The sequence below is a fragment of the Balaenoptera physalus genome (assembly GCF_965194825.1).
Source record: "Balaenoptera physalus genome assembly, chromosome: 3".
Lineage (NCBI taxonomy): Eukaryota > Metazoa > Chordata > Mammalia > Artiodactyla > Balaenopteridae > Balaenoptera > Balaenoptera physalus.
Genome location: NC_138890.1, coordinates 130,700,637 through 130,724,284, shown reverse-complemented (window position 1 = coordinate 130,724,284; position 23,648 = coordinate 130,700,637). Strand labels below are relative to the sequence as shown.

Here is a 23,648-nt window from a genome sequence, read left to right as displayed (position 1 = left end):
GAGACTTGAGAAGTCTTTACTGGAAAAGCGATGTTAGAGCTATGATCTGAAGTATGAATAGGTGTTATCAAAGCTACTGGATGGGGAAGAAAGGGCATCTCTGGCAAAGGAAACAATACGTACAGAGGCCCTTGTGTGGGAAGGTACATAGACACAAAGATTGGTCTAGTCTGTTGAAACCATAGAGAACTTTCTATTTCCCACAAGCTGTGGATCTATTGACTTATTGGCTATTTCAGTTAATGCATATGATAGCTTCTTAGTTGTTAATATAAGCATGAATTTCTTATACTCACATTCTATATGAGGGTCATCTTCATACTATTTATTACTTCTCAAAAAATCTGCTAAGAACAACATGGGTATTTCTCAGTATTTGATGATCTTTATTCAGTCTCTGTAGTAAACCTCCATGATGAGTAGCTATATGATTTTAGTAGAGACCCCTGGCTACTGGTCATTAGACAATAACCTAACCCTCAATGCAACTGAAAGACCCCAGGCGGTGGGAATGATTCTGAGTGGTAGTAAAACAAAAATGTATATAGAGGGCTCCCAACTTTCACTTTATATTCTAATGGTTTTAAATTGCTTCCAGATGAGCTGGATGCATACCTGCCTGCTAGGTAAACAACAACAACTACAATAACAATACGAAAACAAACACAGTACGGCTGTGAATTTGGAGGAATCTCAATAGACAAGTAATGTGCCTCTCTAATTACTTTCAGAGAGAAGGGTTGCAAGTAAATTACTGTAAAACACCAACCTCATTTTGGGTGAGTAACTTCTACCATTTAACTGGTCCATAGTTAAGGGGACAATCCATGTATTTATCAGGCTACATCTGGTAACTAGCTTATCTTGGAGCATTCAACTAAAGTAGATGATCATGCCAGAAAATCAGAGAGCTGGATACCAAGACTGAATTTTCTTATTCCTTTGGTTCTATTCTCATGTCACGAATAAGTGGGACCCAGTTTGGGCTGAGGTATCCCAGAATTCTGAGCCAACCTTGGGGGTTAATCAACTTGGACTTGCTTGAGGGCTGCATTTGTAGGGACCAACCAAGTCAGAAAGAAGTATTTGAGGGAGAAATTGGGGGAAAAAACCCAAAATGTAGTTTCCCTAAAGACTAGGGAACAAGCACTTAAGGCATACAAATCAAAATAGGGTAACCAAATGAGAACAAGGGGCTGAACATTGAATAGAGGAGATGGAGTCTAGAGGAATTCTCCAAACTGGAGAACGCAGCTACGTTTAGCAGAGCACACACAGCATTCAGCACTAAAGGGAAAGCACTGGTATGAAGGCTAATTGGGGCTCCAAAGCTGATGGAGTTTCAATGAAATGCCTTTTGACATCAGGCCATCAGTACGTAGTTTTATAATAGCCATAGTTACAAACACATTCATACTTAATACTTTATATAGTGTAGGAAAGTTGTTGAAAACTTACACACCATTTCACAAGTATCCTTTTTACAAGATTCATAGGGAAATTGTCCTTTTAATTCTCAGAGTTAACACCAAGGCATTCTCCCAAACAACTAATTATTTTTTAACTTATTGGTACTGTGAATCTTGAACAGATAGTGTTTCCTTCCTTGGATTTGCTGATAGGAAGCTCAGAGCCAAATCTGTGATTCACTTCTACCAGTTACTCAGGAATCAATGGCATGCATTTTCGCTTCCCTATTTCATACTATTTTCACGCACTTATACTTTCTTCTGTTTGACATCCTCAGTTTACCTAGTAGTAGTAAGTTGTTTTGTGACACAATCATTTGCTTTTGAGGGAAGAGAGAAAAGTCAGATATAAATAAAATATGTTAACCTAAATAAATGGAAAATATTAGTTTTTTTTTATAAAAGGAGAAAATATATCTTCTGCTTATTATAAAAGCAACATATACTCATTTTAAAGGAAATCAGAGAAAAGAACATAAAACAAAATATCAAAGACCTCTCTTAACCATCCTCTCTTCTCATATCTATAACAATTAGTGCTTTTTCCTCCTGGAGAGAACATATGTATATGTATATGTATAGGCCAAGTTCCCAAGCATGAAATTACTAGGTCAAAGGTATGCACATTTAAAATTTTGCTACATGTTATTTGATTACCCACCAAGGTTTTCTTAATTTATACTCTCCACTAATGTATATTAGAAAGTGCCTACCTCTCCACGCCTTCTCCAATTCTTTGGAATTATTAATCTTTTTATCTTTTTCCGAAATAGATGAAAAATTCAATAGCATTGATATTTTAATTTTTGTCTGTTCACAAGATAGAGAATCTTGGGCTTCCCTGGTGGCGCAGTGGTTGGGGGTCTGCCTGCCAATGCAGGGGACACGGGTTCGAGCCCTGGTCTGGGAAGATCCCACATGCCGCGGAGCAACTAGGCCCGTGAGCCACAACTACTGAGCCTGCGCATATGGAGCTTGTGCTCCGCAACAAGAGAGGCCGCGACAGTGAGAGGCCCGCGCACCGCGATGAAGAGTGGCCCCCGCTGGCCGCAACTAGAGAAAGCCCTTGCACAAAAACGAAGACCCAACACAGCCAAAAATAAATAAATAAATAAATAAATAATAAAAATAAAGGAATTCCTTTAAAAAAAAATAGAGAATCTTTTCAAATGTATACTGTCATTAATCTTTCTTCCTTTTTGAATTGCCTCCTTATGTCCTTTGTCTATTTTTAATCTTAAGTTTTAATATTTTTATTATTGATTTTAAGTGTTTTTAGTGGTGTGAGGTAAGGATCTTTTTTATTTCAACAAACTAATAAATACCATATTCTATATAATTTATCCTGTTTTCACTGAATTGGAATGCTGCCCTTACTAAATCTTAAATTTTCACATATACATAGGTCTCATGTTTGACCCTTTATTCAGTTCTGTTGCTTTATTCCTAAATTAATATCACACTGTTTGAATTAAAAGACAATATGATATGTTCCGATATCTTATAGGAAAAACATCTTTTAATTTTTTTCAAAATGTTTTTTTACTATTTTTACACATACCTTAAGTCAATTACTTCTCTAAAATCCCACTGGGGATATGTCATTTGAAATAAGCCTGTGATTTTATCTGTTTGAAGTGTTGCATTTTTAAAAAATCCCATTTCAAATGGATTCCTTTCAGTCATTACAGTGAGACTATTACTCCATTGGTATGTGATGTTCTTACAATTGTTCCCTTAGTGAATTAGCTAATGACTTAGTTCACTTTAGAGCACAGTGCCTTAAATTTTGTCGATCACGGACTTGAGAATTTGATGAATGTTCTCCCCAAAATGTGTACCTACCCCCAAATGTAATAGATCCTCTAGAGCCAAAGAACCCAAAGTTAACAATTCACTCTGTAAAGGAATCTCTCTAAATGAAAACGGAGACATTATTCCACCAGAGTTATTTTCATTCTGATGTTGTTTTCTTACAAGTTGCATTCTCTCCCTTCATGATTATTATAATTTCTGCCTTCATAGTCTTAGTCAAATGATGGGCTGCTTCTCATCCAATACCAACCCATATATATCTCACAGTATGATGAAAAGATCACCGGACTAAGAGTTTTAAGGCTCAAGTCTGATTTCTGTCTTTAAATAAATACATGTGTCTATTTCTGTGAGAATCGACATTCCCTTTGATCACCTTATAAAATGAGCAAAATACCACCAGCTCTGTTTACTTCATAGAGATTATTAAGGAAATCAAGTGTATCCTCTCTGAGAGAGCACAGACTGAAAAGGCAAGGTTTCATTATTATTAGTTCCCCATTTAAAACCTCAGCATTTGCCGAGGACCTATATAAACCACACTCTGTGAAAGATCCTGATGTACTTAATGGGTGAGGCAGAAATAAAACTGCAATTGGTAGCTGCTAGAGTATAGATATATGCAAAAATGCAACGTGAAAGCCCAGGAGAGAAAAAGATTCTTGTTTGTAGGAATATCCACAGAAGTGGTAATATACAAATTAAGTTTGAAAAGTTTCATGAGTTTTTTCAAACTTTTCAAACTTAATTTGTAATAAGGAGGAGGTGGTGTAGGGCATAGGGAAAGCAGTTGAGAAGCAAGAAACAGCTTCAGAAAGAAAGAAATGTAAAAAGGCATAGAGAGCTCAGCACATGGCAAGAAGCTGAGTGTGGTGATTTTACAGGGTTTACAGAAGAGGATGAATAGCAAGACTTTTGGGAGAAAGAGACTGGGCTAACACTTTGAAAAGTCAGACTAAGATATTGAGATTTTAGTCTTGCAGGCAAAAAGAAATCATACAAGGATTTCAGACAAGGGGATGAGATTGGGTGGCTTGGAGTGTAAAATAGACTGCAGTCAGGAGAGATTAGACCTGGAGACCACTTAGGGGGCTATTGCAACTGTTTAGGGGACAGATGATGAAGGCTTGAACCAGGGAAATGACAATGGAAAATACGAGAGATATTTCTGAGGTAGAATCAAAAGATCTTGGTTGTCTCTGAAATCCAGGAGTTAAGGAAGAGGAGGAGCCTAAGGATACCACTGGCTTCAGACCACTGGATGAACGGTGATAACACACACTGAAACAGATCAATAAATGTAAATGCTTATATAGATGATAAAACATACCTTATTTCTTATTTAATTTCCAAAGTGGCTTGCTAAGGTGGTGATGGTGGTATGTGAGTATATGGGGTCAAATCAATTTAGCTGATGAATTTAAAAAAATAACGTGAAATGCCCTCTTCTCTGGGAGAATTTAGATTTCCTATTTTTAAATGTAGAAAAATGTTCCTCAGGGTAAAATTAACCACAACATCTTTTGAAATATAATAGAGTGTTATTTGGTATAATCCCTTAGCAACATTCCTGCTATGAGCCAGGACTAACAGAAATCAAGTTATAGACTCACATATTGTGTATTTTTAAACTTGTAGATGGATAGTAAGCTGTAAGAGGGACATAATTATACCAATGTTAGATTTGAGGCCTTTGAATAACTACCAAAAGTTGCTAACAGGGTTTAGTCTTTTTCCATTATTATTCTATATGATGTTTAAGAACTCTTCCCAAGATACTTTTCCAAAACCACATTCAAGTTTGGAGATAGAAATTAGTGACCAATTCATCACTGTACGTACGTGTTTGTGTGTGTGTGTGTGTATGTGTGTGTGTGTGTGTATGAATGTATCCAAGTTGGAAAGTGAAAGAATATTTTGTTTTCTGAAGTGGTCTTTCATGCCAATATTTGAAGATTCCATTTACTCACAAATGCTTTTTAAGAGTAATTTTCAAACTTTTGATCTCAGGCTATATAGCCCGGGAGATGGGGACAGTCACCGTTAAAACATAGCCACAATGAAATATGTAAAGTAACTGTCAGGAGATGTGGGAGATATAAATTGTAGTTCTCATTCTGCCAGCAAACTATTCTGTAAAGTAATTTAACCCCACAGGACACATGTTTCTTCAAGTGTAAAAGCTGGGCAGTGGTAGGCCAGGTTAGTTTAAATTTAAGTCCCTCCCCATCTTGACATTCCATAGAGTTGGCATACTTTTAGAGAAATGTATCTTGTGGATATTGCAGGTTATATATTTCCCTATCACCGCTCCATAAGTGGGCAACTGAACCAAGATGGTCCAATCAGAACGAGAGAAGGGCTTACGTATACTCCATGCTTGGCAGACAGGTTCTTACCTCTCTTTCCCTTCTACCTGCTCTCTCTCACCACTCCCCCCTCCACTTGGAAGGTATGCAATTTCAGAATAAAAAATGTAATGGATTCATGATATTTTTCTTCTGATGCACCAAAGTCTCAGAACACACAAAAATGTTGAAATTAGTGCTTTTTTAAAAAAATAAATTAAAAAAAAAGTCTAACACTGTTTTGGCAATATGTAGGAAATGTGAAAAACGTGAATTTTGCCTTACTTTTTTGTTTAAATAACAAAATATTTAAATAGTATCCTTAATGCCTTTACATATTAAAATTTAAAGATGAAATTTTATGTCAGTTATCCAATATTTTTTTAAAAGTTACTGTTTCCTAAAATCCAAAGTCTTAGATACACTGATGTAAAGAGTTTAAATGATCAAGTTTTCAATCAGTTATTTTGATAATGTGAAATCCAAATTTTGCATCATGAACTCAGATTACCATGACATCCCTTAATGGAGAAAAAAATACACTGCAAAACTTTGACAAAAATCAATCAAACATATTGATTGATTGAGAAATATCCTTTATAACCCACAGTAGAAAAGTAAAAACCTGAATTTTTTTAGTATTTAAATATTACAATAGAATTAATTTTTCCTTTCATTTAATATATTGTGTTAATACATTTTAAAACCTAATGTCAAACAAGTCTTTTATAATATGCATGAGATTTATGAGCACAATTATTGTTCTTAGCTACTTTCCCTCTAAAATACCTAAATCAAATATTACTTTTTTTGATACTTACATCTCTGTCACCTAGAATATTTTTATAATGTCCAAGGGTCACCTATGGTATTTGAATTTCTAACCTTAATTTTTTTTTTCAATTTATTAAAAAAAAAATTCACCCATTTCTCCCACCCCAACCCCCCAGGTCAAACAACCACAAATCTGTCCTTTGTATCTGTGAGCTTGTTTTTTGTTTTAGTTTTAGTTTTTATTTTTCTAGATTCCACATATAAGAGAGATCATTTGGTATTTGTCTTTCTCTCTCTGACTTATTTCACTTAGCATAATGCCCTCAAGGTCCATCCAGGTTATCAAATGGCAAGATTTCATTCTTTTTGTATGGCTGAATAATATTCCTTTATCTATATATACCACAATTTCTTTATGCATTCATCCATCGATGTACACTTAGACTGTTTCCATATCTTGGTTATTATAAATTATACTGCAACGAACATAGGAGTGTGTATTCATTTTCAAATTAGAGTTTTCCTTTCGTTGGATAAATACCCAGGAGTGGAACTGCTGGATCATATGGTAGTTCTATTTTAATTTTTTGAGGACCTCCATACTGTTTTCCACAGTGGCTGCACCAATTTACATTCCCACCAACAGTGCACGAGGGTTCCCTTTTCTCCACACCCTCACCAACACTTGTTATTTTCTTGTCTTTTTGATACTGGCCTTTCTAACAGGTGTGAGGTGGTAACTCATTGTGGCTTTGATTTGAGTTCTTCTGATGATTAATGATGTAGAGCATTAATTTGTTATTGAGAATGTACAGCTCCTGTAGATTTAGAAAAGCATGTTACCGACAAGGAAAATATTTTGTTGTGTAAAAAGAAATCAAATAAATAATTAAGTCATTTATCAGTTTAAACAGCTGTTACATTTTGAGGAACTATAGCTTAAAATGATTAATTTGATATATATTTTAAAGAGTGTAAATTTTTTAAATATTTCATTTGGTTCTCTTGGTAACATAAAGACTCATTCCTCTGGTAATTTTATTATTTCAGATTACTTCTACATTGGGATTAAAAAAATGAATCTACCTTGTTAGATACAATTTAATAAAAAATTTATTTAACATACCTACATTTTTCCATGGAATCAAAAGAACAGATCATGAAATGCCTGAGGATTGCCTCCTTCCTGTTTATACAAATTTCTTCATTAAACCAAGTATATACCTCTTTCCCAGTGCTTTTCGCACTGTAACTAATTCTCACAATTTCAGTCAAGATGGTAATATCTGGAAATGCTGCTATACATGCTAAAAATAGCCTTTTAAAAGACATATTTTTCTTGATAACCCATAGGGAATCATTCATCCATCCATCCATCCATGAGGCTTTTCAGAGACATTAACCTGACAGACAATTTTAGCCTTCCACTTGAATGATGGCACACGCAGGCATGTGCACACACACAGACTCTTTGCATGTCTCACATGTTTGTTTCGTTTTCGAAGATCACTGAAAACAACCTGAAATGTTCTGATTATATTTAATTATCTGATTCTTTGATAATTCACCGTTTCATATTTATTATGATATTATATGCATTATATGAAGTCAACAAATACACTAGTTTGCCTCTCCTGTAATCATTAACAACACCAGTGTCGTGGCCAGGATTGCAAAAGTTAAAAATAAGGGTTAAAATCTCTCACTACTTCCGTAGCCTATGCTGTCAATTTTTTAAAAAGTGGATGTAAACCATATCTCATTTTTGGTCCATTTGGACTTTATGAACTGTAGTATCAATCAATATAAACTTCATGTTCCATTTTATGTATTTCTTGATTCTGTCAACACACCCAGGTTCTGCACACATTTATTTTAGCAGCACCCATTGCCTTTGTTGCGTCAGGAGACTTGGGGTTCAGTCTTGGCTCTGACACTCATAGTCCATGTGTTGCTGAACAAGTCACTCACATCCTCTAGGTCTCAGTGTTCTTATCTATAAAGTGGACAGAGTGCCATTTCATCTCAGTGTTGTTAATAGGTTCAAATAATTAATGTGATTTGGGGGATAATTTTAAAGCGTTGCTACTATTCTCTTTAAAGTATGCAAGTAATACCCATGCCCCCTTGAAAAATACATTTATTTGTAAAAGCAACTCTATTAAGGAAATCTTGACATGCAATGTTCGAGTGTTTAGAAAATACGTAAGTGATGTAAAGATCCTTAAATAGAATGACAATGATTTATCAGATGAGCCACAGTGGAAGCTATGTGTAAATATTATACATCTTAGTTTTCTGTAAACCATTCAACTAACAAATTTCAAATAGAACAATTAATCAGTGTAGAGAGCACAGCAAAAAATAAATTCACATCAGCGATGCAATACCTCTATTCCAATTAGCTCATTTTCCCCCCCTCCACCCTCTCAGACATATTCTATTTTATTTTTAAAAAGGAAGTTAAGTAAGAGACTCTACAAAGTCAATCAACCCACAGAGTAAGCTAGAACTCTTATTCTTATTTAATGTTTACTAAGGGCTCAGCCTCACAAAAATTTTCTGTTCATAGGTCAAATATACAAAGTGCCATGCTTGCCTTTATTCCACTTTTGGGGACCCACATACATACTGTTCAGCCCAAGTGGAGGACACCCACCTGTGCAAACAAAGGGTAAAGCTGCGTGTGGGTTTTAGCGGTGTGGGCTATAAAAATGAAACTTGCATATTAATTTTATGAATGTCTGCAAATCACAGCAATCTTCAGAGTTTAAATTGATCTGAATTGATATTAACTACAATTCTCACTCTTCATACCTAACAGGTACAGTGACATCACCAGGAACAATGCACCTGGGGGTGTGAGGAAGGGAAAGGGTGTGAGAAGCATCTGTGCACATCAGGGTTGGTATGTTCTATTGGACTGGATTCCCTTTGAGCTTAGTATATACAACATAAAGAGAGAAGAGAAGGAAAGGGAAGGCAAGGAGGGAGGGAGGGAGGGAGGGAGGGAAGGAAGGGGAGAGAGAGAGAGAGAGAGAGAGAGAGTGAGAGAGAAACTCAGAAAAACACATTTGAACACTATTAAGATTTTCTGATAAATCCAACCTACTGTCAGTTAGACATGGACAAACAATCCCAGCCCCGGGTTTTCCTGTTTCCACACCCAGCCTCCATTTACAATTTACAACTACCCATGATCCAGATATGTGACTTGGACTTGTGGTCCATCAATGTCTGCCCAAGTCTAAGATTAGTGATGACAGCCCTACTTTGCCATTAGGCGTGCCAAGGATCTGCAGCTCCTGAAACATTTGTGTGTGCTCGCGTCCGCGCGGGGGAGGGGCTTCGTGGCTTGGAGGGCCTGGGACAGGGTAAAAAACGAGCTGTTTCTGGGTTGCCAGGAAAGGAACCGATTGCCGGCCCGACTTCCACCACCATGCCTGAGTCGAGAATCGAGCTGACTACTCAGAGCAGCTGTAATTTGTTCTTACACTAGTCATTTCCTTGGAGTTGGAGCGGTTGGCATCTATTGGTATTAAAACTTCGGGTGAAATGCCACTTCCCTGCCCTGTCTTCCGGAGCAATTTACGTTAAGGGGAAAATCACTGTAATCAAATCTCGACGCCTTGCCTTCTGCTAAAACGAGGTGCTTTCTTCCTGGGATTTTGCAGGGACGACTCGATACACAAATGCTTGCACACACCACACACCGCCACAGTGTAACTCCCACAGCGTCCTCTCTCCCTCCCTCCTTCCATCCCTCCCTCCCTCCCTCTCGTAAGGATTGCTGAACATTTTGCTCCAAACTCTCCAGGTCACCCACGTGTTTGTTCTCCCCTTTCGCTGTTCAATTTACTTCCCGACTTGACAAAGAGAAACTAGAGTTGTTCTCGGGCTTTTAGCCACAATTCTGGGACCAAGCTTTCTCACCCATTCCCCCCACCCCCTGCCCCAATCAGAACTGCCCCGCCAACCCCTCTTACTCTGGGGGTTGTAGACAGATTACTGGGTGTTTCCCTGGCTCAAACCCCCCGCCTCCCTTCCTTCACCCTTCCTCCTCTTCCACCCGGAGAAAAGGGAATTCGCCTGTTTAGTCTCACTCGCCAGGGTGGGATGGAAGTGGGGGGGGGGGGGCGGGGAGGGAGCGGTGGGTGGTATATACGACTGGGAACCTCTCCCTCTCCCTCTCCCTCTCCCTCTCCCTCTCTCTCTCTCTCTCTCTCTCTCTCTCTCTCTCTCTCTCATACACTCACACGCACACTCAACATTTACGCCGTACTTCTGGGGTCTCTTACACACACCTGAATCGTAACCTTTCCAGCAAGGACAGACACGCCCCTGCTCGCCCTCCCGCGATCCCCAGAATAGAATGTGGCCCTGGGTCCGGGAAAGCCAGTGATCAATAGACCAGAGAGGAGATTCTGAACCCCGGGGAGGTGGTCCCTTGACTGAGCAGGGGAGGGGGCGCTCTCCACTCACCGCCTGAGTCCCTGGAACGACGAGGGCCAGGACATCCTGGATTTCTTCAGGCCGGGCCGGTGGCCGGTCTCCACGGCGTAGGAGGTGCGGTCCATGGCGCGGCAGTACAGGTAGCGCTCGGTGTCCGAGTAGCCGCGGTGCCGGACGCGGCCCGTGGCCCCGCTCGAGGCGTAACGGCCGCGAGCGGCCCCGGGCGGCGGGGGCGGGGGCGGGGGCAGGGGGGGCGGCGGCGGCTGCAGGGGGCACGGGGGCTGGGGCGAGGGCGGCGGCGGCGGGGGCAGGTGGTGATGGGGGTGCAGGAGGCGGAACTGGGGCTGCCGGAGCGGGTACTGGTGGTGCTGCTCTTGCCTCCAGAGGTGCTTGGGGGCTTTGAGCGCGGCCCCGCCGGCGCCGTCGCTGCCCTCGCCGCCGCCCGCCCTGGCCGGCGGGCTGCTGCCCTCTGCCTCCATCCCGGCTCGCGGCTCCGCGCCCTGCTGCCCAGCCCGGTTCACGGCGCTGGCCCGAGCGCCTCCCCGATGCTGCCGCCGCCGCCGCCGCCGCCGCTTCTGGAGCCGAGCAGAGGCTGGGCTCAGCTTCCCACTTGAAGCCACCAGAGGCTTGAGACGACCGAAAGGGGGCTCTGCCAGCGGGAGGGGTCACGAAACGCGACAGGGCTCCCTCCACAGTGGTTTGGGCAGAGACACGCTCCTGGGCTCCCCGAGTCACCCAGACTAAGGAGCGCGGTGCGCGGCTTCCCCAGCGGTCTGTGCCTCCTTGCTCGCTTTCCTCTTGCCTTCCTTCCTTTGGGCGCCGGCGGCGAGAGCAGGAATTGTTAGCAGCTGGAGTTGCAGCAGCCGCAGCAGCGGCACGAGTAGCCGCCTCCTCGGTCCAGGGCCCCCGAACCCCGATCCCAGAGCTGCTGAAAAGTTGGACAGCTCCTGAGTGGTGAGCCCGAGCTGTGACTTTCTCCAAAACCACCCCAGCCAGTCAGGAGTCAGACCTGTCGTCCTGATCCTTCCCCTCCCCGTGCCCCCGCCTCCCTCCCCCGACAGCCCCTACTGCCCCTGAGGTTTCCTCTTCACCTCCGCTTGCCTCAATCCTCTTGGAGAAATGGAGTCTGGTGGTTCCGGGCTGATTCTCAGAGCTTGTTGACGAAGAGCCCCATGCTGGAGCTTCCAGAGAAGAGGGATGTGACCTGGCAAAGTTGCCCAGAATGGTGTGTGTGCACGTCGCTGAAAAATTGGATCTAGGTGAAGATCCAATATTAGGATTAGTTCAGTCTCTGTTCCTGACATAGGATTAAGTATTGTGTGGATCATAGCAGGGAGAATTCCCAGTGTTTCCTCTTGAAGACCTTCCTCCAACTGGTAGCTTGTATTGCTGCTGCTTCTGTGATTAAGATCTCCAGCAGTGGTCCTAGTTGGAAATCAAGGCGAGCCTGTTGCCATGGCTGAGCTAGCTGACCATAGTTAAGGATGGGGTACCTTTTCTATTACAAACCTCTGGTTATCGTCAGTGGTTTCCACCATCAGCGCCTGCCTGCAATTTTGCCTTTCTGCCACTTCCAACAGAACACAGCTCTAGTACCAAAGCATTTTAAAACATATCGTATCATTATTATTCCACAGAAATTAGAGTCATATTTGACACTAAAATCCAAATGCAATTTTTATTTGTCTTCCTTTAATTTGTATTTTCCTGCCATGTTGAATATTTTGGAGAAGCCAAGAGAATTTCAGAGCAATATATACTTTTTCCTGTACCTTTTTTATATTACCACATTCCTTAAAGATCATATGTCATTTACTCACTGTTAAAATAATCCTAGAATTAGATTTTGTGGGCGTTACCACAGAACCATCCATTATTTGAAATATAAATATATTTAGGGCTCACAATAGCTTGTTGGCAGCATAATTATTCCATTCTCTGCACACACTCAATCTTCACATAATTGAATACGTACATTTTATGCATATCATATAGTGAATACTAAAGTACCAGAATCAAGAACCAACTCACAGATTCTCCAGAGTGCTGAAAATCCAGTGTTCTCCATACAGTGAATGATCAGTGTAAACACCATTTGGGAAATCACATCAATGAAAATAAATGCTCACTTGGCTTGTTAGTAAGAACAGTCTATAAAATGTGCAAGTGTCCCCTTCTCTAAGTGGGAGGATTAAATTTAATCCTTTGCAAAAAGACCCTTGGCATCTCTTTATGGGCTTTTTTTCTTGCTTTTTATGGTAGGAAATGCCCCTTCCTCCAACATTTCAGTATTGGCACTCTGCCATACGTGGCCCATGCACAAAATCTGAGAAAGGCTATGTCTTGAGAGGAACAGGGCAGTCTCCCAAGTACCACTTCCCTCCGTATATGACTGAAAACATACTTGACTGAGGCACTCTCTCTCCCCTTTACAGACACAAGTGTGACTACTGGCAGTGGACAAAGCATTTTCCATGCCTAGGAAAGCATTGAGCTAATATCTTTCCAAACACGAAAGGAGAGAAAAGGAAGTGTTATGGAGTATAAACTGCTTATTTTCTTTTAATTCATTGTGTTGTTAACGTTTGGAACCATTTCAGAGAAGTGTACAAATTTCTTCTTTCCCCTGAAATGCTTGCCACCTTGCTCCTCAGTATAACTATGACAAAATATCTCTATCCATAATTCTTATTTTCACTCCTCAAATACTACTAGTACAAGCAGTTTATGATCTTCTTTCTGGAATAAATAGAATAATTCAAATCTAACCTGCTTCTCTAAAACTGTCAGTTTTCAACTTCCTTTTAATTCGTGAACTTTTCTTATATTCTCCATTTATTAAAAAAAATGATTTCTTTGTTTTATTATATAATTACAAGCCGAGTATATTTTACGTGTAAAAAAATCATTTAAATACTACCTTCTAACATGTTCCCAACTTTGAGAGTTTTCAATTTCTCTTATAATTTCTCTTATAATAATTTTCTCTTATAATTATTGATAGTAGTAGTTTATTGTGTGACCTTTGAGCGAAGACATCTTGGATTCCAGTCTACCACTTCCTATCCATGTGCCCTTAGCTAAATTACGTACCCTCCATTTCTCTTAAATGCAAGTAGTACTACTATTACCTACTTCCCAGAGTCTGCTGATTATTTAGTGAAATAATACTTAGCACAATACATTACATAAAATAAATGTTTAATAAAAGCTAGCAATTTTCATTATTCCTGCCAGACTTGGAAGAATGCTAAATATTATTTTCATCATTGGTTCCCAACCTTGGCTGCACCTAGGGAGTATCACCGAGAGGACTTGAAAAATGCCTGATGCTGAATGCTAGACCAGTGATTTCAAACTGGGATGTTATCAGAATCACCTGGAGAGCAAATCAAGCACCCAAAGGCCCAGGTTCCTTGAATTAGGATAGCGCTTGGGGCTTTGTATGGTTACCAAGTTTGCCAGGTGATTCTGGTTCAGACTAAAGTTTTGAAATCATTCCTGTGCCCCAACAAGTGAAATTAGTATTTCTCAGAAGAGGAACCAGACAAGAGCACTTAAAAAAACTCCTTAGGTGATTTCACTATATCAATAACTACTGATCCAGACCTACTCCCTTATTACGTGGTTGCAAAGACACTGCAGGTGCTCTTTGTTGACTTCCCCTTGGGACTCACTTTCTGGAAAAACCAGTTTAAGAGCCCAGATCCCATGAAAATATATACTTTATCTATTACTCTAGTTGTCTCTATGTTAAAAGAAAGTCTTATACTGTTAAAAATGAGCACTCCAAATCTTCTACTTAAAAACTCTTCTCATTAATCTAGGGGGTGCCTACTCATATTTGAAACAACCAAAACATGGAAATATTCAATTGACTCATTGGTTTTCCGTGCTTATATGTCATATAAATTATCCATTTTCCCCACTGAATGATCATAGATGTTGGAGTTTTATGGGACAGTCCAAAAGTGTGTTTACAACCTGGACTTTTCACTTTTTATACAGATATGCTGATGGTGAGTAGTGAAAGCTTTCAAAGATGCCCCATATGAACACAATAATTATAAAGTCCAGGTAAATGATCAGTGTATTTCTTTTTCTGAATAAACCTAAATAAGCAGGTAGTTGGTGCCATTACCATGAGACAGAGTATTATACAACACTACCACCACTCTTTTCTGCCAACGCCTTTCCAATCTGCCCTAGAGAGCCAGTCAATCAATCACTCAACATGCTGCTGGGCACTTAACAAGGGAGAACATTATTGTCAATAATGATGGAGAGTTCTGGCAGAAATGTTGTCAATCGAAAGTTAGGCATCATTTCTATCCAGAACACAGAATTAAGTGGTAAACGACAATAACTAAGAGTCCATTTCTAACTTGGTGATGGGAGGAGGATTTCAATGAAGCTTTTAAAATTAATTTTTACTGAAGTATAGTTGATTTACAATGTTGTGTTAGTGTCAGGTGTACAGCAAAGTGAATCAGTAATACATATACATATATCCACTATTTTTTAGATTCTTTTCCCATATAAGCCATTACAGACTACTGAGTAGAGTTCCCTGTGCTATACAGTAGGTCCTTGTTAGTTATCTATTTTACATATAGTAGTATGTATATGTCAGTCTCAATCTCCCAGTTTATTCCTCCCTATCTCTTAACCCTGCTAACCATAAGTTTGTTTTCTATGTCTGTAACTCTATTTCTGTTTTGTAGATAAGTTCATTTGTACCCTTTTTTTAGATACCACATATAAATGATATCATATGATATTTGTCTTTCTCTGTCTGACTTCAGTCAGTATGATAATCCCTAGGTCCATCCACGTTGCTGCAAATGGCATTATTTCAGTCTTTTTTATGGCTGAGTACTATTCCACTGTATATATGTACCACATTGTCTTTATACATTCCTCTGTTGATGAACATTTAGGTTGCTTCCATGTCCTGGCTATTGTAAATAGTGCTGCTGTGAACATTGGAGTGGATGTATCTTTTCAAATTATGGTTTTCTCCAGATACATGCCCAGAGTGGGATTGCCGGATCATATGGTAGCTCTATTTTTAGTTTTTTAAGGAACCTCCATGCTGTTCTCTATAAGAAACATTTTTTTTGCATATATCCTATGTATACTTGAACACACATGTGTTATTTTGATAGGGTGCATTAATTCAATGCCAAACAGCATAAAGTTGGAAATTTTAATCATCAATATTGTCTTATATAAGGCTAATCTGCTGACTGGTTAGAAATACCCAAGGGTGCATTCAGTCTTAGATTTCCCCTAGGTTTTCAATGTTTTTTAGTATTTCCTTGAGCCATAAAAGGACTCTGAAAATTGTAAAAATCTATACACATATTAAATAGTATATATTGTCAATATTACCACTATAAATACTAGTACTAAAGTCTGTATCCCATTATTTCCAATATATTAAGTCATTTTCAGTATTTTTTCTCTGATATGAAACAAACAGCAATATGCAATAAATGTCAAAGTAAGAAATGCTACTCTTGAGCATATTTGCCTTTGACTAGCACATTGATGCTAATTCAGTAGCAACTTGTTGGTTGGTCCACAGGTTTCAGTACTACCACAAAGCAATTTTGTAACTTTCTAGTGACACCACTCCATTTGTCAATTCAAATTAGAAAATATAGTTTATATACTATCTACTAATTGCCATGCAGACTTTGGTATTTCATGGATGAACATGAAAAAATACTTGTCCTCAAGGAGCTTAGTGTTTTGTAGGGGAAATAAATACATAAGTAGCTGTAAGCCAGGGGGAAGGGAGTGGGAGGGAGAGAGAGAGAGAAGTTTTGATGGGGATATGTAGTGTCTCCTGTGGAAACACAAGAGGGATATTCAATTCTTAAGGCTCAATGAGTCTTCACAATGAGAGAGTGGTATCTAAGCTGAGACCAAGATCTTATGTACAAATTGGAATTAGCTAATCTCATTTTGTATGAATATATTTGTGTGACTGTGTATGTGTGTGCCTTGGGGAATGTCAAAGGGTAAAGGCATTCTGGGCAGAAACTGACATAGGCAAAAACTTAGAGATGAGAGAAATTATGGGGCATTGGACATTCAGAAAATGGCAAGTGATTCCGTAAATCTGTGAGGGCAGGTAGGCATATGCAAACATCTGATGATGTTTGAAACATCTGATGCATCTTATGAAGTGCCCCCTCAAGCCAATATGGTGACTTTGTGTCAATTATCAAAAGGGCCCCTTTCTGGGTGGATCAGGTTTTAAGGTTGATGGGTAGGATGCAAAAAGAGAATAAATAAAAGATATGAGAGGAAGAAGGAGGGTAAGAGAGCTGTCCCTGAGAAGGCGAGGGTGGATTAAACTCTAAGATAGAGATGGAAGCCTTTGCCTTAAACTAGACAAAAGCCAACACTTCCATTGTGACAGAAGAGAAATGGGAAAGGATGAATTCAGATGGAAATAAGTTTATTGCATTTATTGAATATTTAACTTTTGGCATTCTGCCAAACACTTCTCATGCATTATTTTATTTAATCTTTTTAACAATGCACTTCTTTCTTCACATTAACATTTTGAAAATCATAATGAGTCTTTCAACGGAGACTAAAAGGACAGTGCTAGTCTCCTGCAGATGTTGAGTATAGCCTGGCTGACCTTAACTCTACATAGAAAACACATGTGCACCTGATTGTCTCAACATTAATTACTTCATTCAACCAATATTTATTGAAAATTTAATATGTGCCAAACACTAAGTTCTGGAGTAAAAGAATTGAAAACAGAAAAGTTCTTGTTCTCCTGTTCTAATTGGAAGAGACAGAATAAACACCCAGACAAAGATATAAATAGGTCAGATATCGCTAAGTGCTATAAAACAAATTGAAGCAAATTAAGAACTTAGAATATGGTATTTGAGAGTGGTATTTTGGAAATGGTGGTCAAGGAAGATCCTACCCTTCTCTGATAGGGTAGAAGTTAAGTAAAAACCTGAAGGAAGTAAGGGAGTGAGACAGTGCTCCAGGTTATGGAAAAAGCAAGTGGAAAGACATTGACATAGCAGCAAGTCTGTTATATTTGAGAAATACTAAGCTGACCAGTGGCCTGGGGTGAAGTGAGTTGGAGGCTATCTGGAAATGAGGACAGATCAAGAAGGACCATGTTGGTCATGGTAAGAACTTTGGATTTGTTACTTGTTTCATAGAGCAACATACTGTTGAATTTTAGACTTAAATTATATTCAGACACCTAATAATCATTTAAAATGTCTTTGAAAGACTATGCCTAATTGAAGAGATGTTACTCTATATGTAGAAAAATATGAAAATATGCCTGGGAGACAAACTTTTACTCTTAGTGAAGAAAATATTTCTTTCAGGGAGAGAGACTACATATATATATATATATATATATATATATATATATTCAAAGTGCTTGAAGTTATATACCATTTTATCATTAAAATAACTCCAAAATCATGGCCAATCATACAGCAGCAATACACTTAAAATGAGTAGATATTATCCCTCAGAAGATATCATAAAACTTTCAAAGTGACTGATTTGTGAGACTTGAAGGATAATTACTCAGGTGCTAAATGTCCATCTGTCAAAGCTTCTAGCTGACTTTTAAGACAGGATGCTAAACTTCTAGTGTTTGATAGTTAAATTTAAAAAATGAATCACCATGCCTTGAAATGTCATTCTCAATCTCAAAGATGAAAAAGAGATTACAAGAAGTAGCCTGTTACTATGAAATTAGACCTAACTAGCAAAGACCAAAGATAGTTAAGAGTCTTTATATGTTAAGAAGACTTAATCCTACACTTTGAGATGTTGAAAAGTAACACGGTAGACACTGGTATGGCAAAATGTACACATTTTCCATTTGTTTCAGAAAATTAAATTTAAGATGATATTTTGCATTTTACAAAGTTCCTATTAAATTGAGTTGAATATTGTAATGAATGGGTTCCTTAAAATGGAGGATTTCTAGTATTAACTTCATCTTCCATATGAGGAAGCTGAAGCTCAGGAAGGCAACCATTGGCCTAAGTTCAGATAGTTGTTTAGCATCAAAGCCTGGACTTGAGCCCTGGCCAAAGTGAGTTGAAAAAGCGTGATCTTGCCTGGATGACAAAGGGAGAAACTCAACATAGAACTTTTGAAATTAAAATGTCAACGGATGAGTTGTTTAATAATATCAGTGGATGGGTAGTTTAATATTGTAGTGGAGAGCTGGAAAGATATTAGCTGAAATATTAGAAATATCTTTTTTGAGGGACAAGATACAAATGCTCATTATCAATACTTCTAATAAAAATTAAACTATAGATCCTAGATAGCTTAATAAGACAAAACACACACACACACACACACACACACACACACAGAAATTGAAGATATATGGATTGAAAAGGAAGGAAGAAACAAAACTTATTATTCTCTGATGATATCATTATCCACATATAAAACACAAAGGAATCTGCAGACAAATTATTAGAATGTTAAGAGAGTTTAGAAGGGTGACTAATTTACAAGAATCAATTGTTCTTCCATTTACCAGCAACAGATAAATGCTGTATATACACACACACACATATACATACACACATATGTACATATATACAGTTCCTAGGAATAAATATAAAATAAACAATATGTAAGACCATTATGGAGAAAATTTTTAAACTTTAAAAAGCTTTTTAAAGGACCCGAGTAAGTAGAGAGATATACCATTTTCATGAATAGAAGAAATCAGATAAAGAAGAAAATTTTTCACAAAATGATCTATTAGATTCAATAATATTCTCTCCCAAATTCCAACAGGATATTTCAAGGAATCTACATGCTTATAAAAATTTTATATGAAAAACAAAGAGGAAGAAATAGGTGAGAGTACTTTCCCAACCAACTATTAATGCTTATTTTAAATATGTATTAAAAAAGACAGTAAAGTATTAGCACAGGATAAATAAAATGTCTAATGAAGCAAAATAAAGATCCCAGATATAGACCTTTATAATATGTAAGAACTTGTTATTTGAGAGAGATGGCATGTCCATCTATTGGGAAAAGAGCAGTTGTTCAATAAACAGTGCTGGAACTATTGGTTACCCATAGCATAGAAAATGAATCTTGACTCCTACCTCATATAATAAACAGAATTCAATTCCAGTTGTATTAAAGATTTTTTGAAGCATGTGTTTAGATATTTAGAATTTTAAATATTTAGAAGGAAGTATTGCAGAATAGTATTATGATATTTATACAAGGAAGGATCTCCTTTTTATGTTACAAAAAGTACTAACAGTGAAAGAAAAGGCAAACTACATTAACATGTAGAACTTCCATTAAGAAAGTGAGAGAACAAGTCATGAACTGGGAGAAGATATTGCAATACGTGTAATTCTCGAAGGATTATTTTCAAATAAGTACTCCTAGAAGTCAAGAAAAAAATGGAAAAATATTCAAAATACATGAAAAGGCATTTCACAGAAGGGGAAAGCTGAATGGTCATTAAACATAAGAAAAAGTGATCAATCTTATTAGTAATCAAGGGAAATGCAAGTACAGATCACAGTGAGAAGGCATGCAATGTCCACTCAGTTGACAAAGAAGTAAGAAGGCTGATGATACTATGTGTTGGTAAAGATGGGAATTCAATGGCAATTCTTATACATTGCTGGTGGGAAAAAATTTACCATTATCTGGTAAAGGTGACCATTTACATGGACTACTACTTACAATTCCACTCCTGGGTACTTAGCATAGAGAGTCCCTTACACACACACACACACACACACACACACACACACACACACACACCAGGAGACATGTACCTGAGTAGGATTATGCTTTATAACAAAATGCCGGACACAACCTCAATTTCTATCAGTAAAAGAAAAAATAAATTCTGGGATATTCACACAAATGGTACATCACAAAGCCATAAATGACTACTCAAGACAACTTGGATGAATCTTAGAAATGTCTTGTTAAGTTAACAAAGCTAGTGGCAGAAGACTACAAACACTATACCCTTCTTCTTAAGTTCAAACACAAGAAACAAATGAGAAAATAAGCAAAAACTCCATGGAAAACAAAATAACATATTTGGCACAGTGCTCTTCAAACTAATGTGCATATGAATTGATTATTTATGAAATGTAGATTCTGATTCAATAGATCTGGGGCTGAGGTTCTGTATTTCTAATAAGCTCCCAGGTGACACCAATGCTTAAGTATGGTCCATCATCTGTGGACCATACCTAAGCAGCAAGATTTGATATGATTTGATTTGATTTTTTAAAAGATTTTTTTGATGTGGACCATTTTTTAAAGTCTTTATTGAACTTGTTACAATATTGCTTCTGTTTTATGTTGTGGTTTTTTGGCTGAGAGGTGTGTGGGATCTTAGCTCCCCGACCAGGGATCAAACCCGCACCTTCTGCATTGGAAGGTGAAGTCTTAACCACTGGATCTCCAGGGAAATCCCAGCAAAATTTTAAAGAATACATACATATGTGATATTTTATGAAGAATTTAAAGGTAGAAAGGTTATGAAATTCATAAAATGTAGGATGGTTGTTACCTGGTGGGGAAGAAAGAGATGGTCAATGGGAGAAAGAAGATGTGATGTATTGACAATATTGTAGCTCAAAAATGATATGCTCTATAACTATACATGTTACAAAGATTATTTTGTACATATTGAATACTGCATAATAAAACCCCACAAACATCGACAGGGCAGGGAACCCACATTATCACCAAGAGAACAGATAAAATGAGGAGGGTAGGAATAAGCAGTGGGCAGTGTGGAACCAAATATTCCATATTTAGAAGAGATAGCTATAGGCTATGTTGTAAGCATGCTGTATTTGTAAACTCCCCAAAGTAAATCACTGGACAAACTTTCAAAACTGTGGCAGCATAAAAAATGTGGGAAATCCAAATAGCATTCTGAGCTAAAAATAATTGCAAACTTCTTTAAAATAGAATTCATCTTTCTTTCAAAGTTTAACTTTTAAATTGATGCTGAAACAATAAAAAAATTTGTGAAAAGATATCTGTAGCTTTCAAATGCAAGGTAAGTGTGCTTCATTCTTTGGCTGTGATTGTCCCTTCCAATATCCCTAAATATTTACCTCCTACATCCCCTTGATCAGCAGAAAGTTTCCTTCCTAGGAGCAGGAAGCATTTTAATTTCTCAAATATCTGCCATTAAAATATAATGTTCCTTATCATCTAACATTTCAGCCATCAGCAAACATCACAGAAGGGATTTGAAGCAACTAACAAGAACTCAAGATACGTGCCTAAGGATCAAGAAGCGGGGTTAGCAGAAAAGAGAGGAGAATTAAGATAATTTAAAATAGAATATGGATAGTGACAGAGAAAAAAATTGCTATCTTAATATAACCTCAGGTTCTCCAAACTGTTCTGATGTATAAAAAGTTGTGATACATCTCCGAATCATACCCTCATCTAATATCCATCTGTTCTAAGGAGTAAACAGTATAGGACAACAGAGGTCAGGATGTCTCATTTCCAACGATAACTAATACTTATGGAGTTTACTCTGAGGCAGGCATTGTTCTAACTGCTTTTCAAGAATTTATTAGTATCCCCATTGTACAGATAACAAAACTGAGGCACAGAGAAGGTAATAACTTGTCAAAGGGCGCACAGAGCTCTCCCTCTAGTTCCCTGATGCCTCTGCAGTTCCAGTACCTGCCCCTCTATTAGCACATCTTGTGTGCATGGATGTTCCTAATTTCCTCATGAATGGAATGGAATGTTCTAGTTAAGATAATGGGTATAGGGATCAAACAGAACTAATTTGAATCCCCAGAAGTTGTGTGATTTGGGGGCAAGTTTTGTAACTTTGCTGAGCCTTAGTTTTCTCATTTGTAAGAGGATAGTGACAAAATACACATGACAGGATTTTGTGAGAATTAAATATAGTAATTCATGGAAAGCATTTAACTTGACGCCTGCCATTTTATGCACGCAGTAAGAATTTGCTGTTATTGTTGTTATAACTATGATGATGATTATTAAATGAGATTATAAATTTAAACCCAGGTCTACTCCAGATCTTGTGCTATACCATGTACATATAATATACATAAAAAGACAAATATTTTCTTTTTGTTGCTTTCTTCCTCTCGTATCTCCCTGAATCAGACAGCAGTTAAGTATGGAAACACACTGAATAGAGCGTCAACAGGAACCTAACTTTCAGGTGCCCAAACTAGAAACCTGTAATAGATAGGGAAATTCTCTCCCATTTCACAGTAATAATGTCATTCTAGGACTGATTGTTCAAGTTTAAATCATTAGCCTCCAAGGCGGGGTAGTGGTCTCTGAATATTGTTAGAAAAGTATCCAAGATCACCAAACTCAAATCTCACTGTAGTTATTGCTGATATTAATTGAAAGGTGAATAAGCTTAGCTCATTATATCAAATGGCTTTTCCTCAAGTGATAACAAATACGTTATTTTTCAGCAGTACTACAGTTTGTCGTTAAGAACTGACGTAAGTAAGACTTCACAGGGGGTCCTGGCATTGAGGAAAGACTAGATTCTTAATCTGTCTTCAAGGAATACATGCTCCCTCCAAACAAGAGAATTCAGATCAGTACCTGGGCTACACTCACAAACTAACTTGAATTGAAGCCCAGTTATTCCCTTTCTTTGTAAATGCAAAATTTTTAATGAAATAGTACCTTTTGAAAAAAATGGGGAAAAGGTGCTGTTTATTTCAATAGAAGTGTAAAA

At 38.1% G+C, this 23,648-nt stretch overlaps 2 protein-coding genes across 9 annotated transcripts in view; one reads left to right on the top strand and one right to left on the bottom strand.

The window, feature by feature from the left end:
• PDE4D (phosphodiesterase 4D) overlaps positions 1-23,648 on the bottom strand; it is a 1,115,543-nt gene that overhangs the window by 845,515 nt on the left and 246,380 nt on the right. Inside the window, exon 1 of one of the 8 annotated variants that reach the window (XM_082457161.1) lies at positions 10,889-11,352. The exons of the other annotated variants lie outside the window; for them this stretch is intronic. Within the exon in view, the coding sequence (XP_082313287.1) occupies positions 10,889-11,337 (449 nt within the window). The 5' untranslated portion in view covers positions 11,338-11,352. Of the gene's footprint in view, positions 1-10,888; positions 11,353-23,648 lie in introns of those variants that run through there. 8 annotated transcript variants of the gene reach the window in all.
• LOC309658581 (uncharacterized protein) overlaps positions 10,900-23,648 on the top strand; it is a 133,273-nt gene continuing 120,524 nt past the window's right edge. Inside the window, exon 1 of the mRNA XM_082457429.1 lies at positions 10,900-10,972. The gene's annotated coding sequence lies outside the window, so the exon portion shown is untranslated. The remainder of the gene's footprint in view (positions 10,973-23,648) is intronic.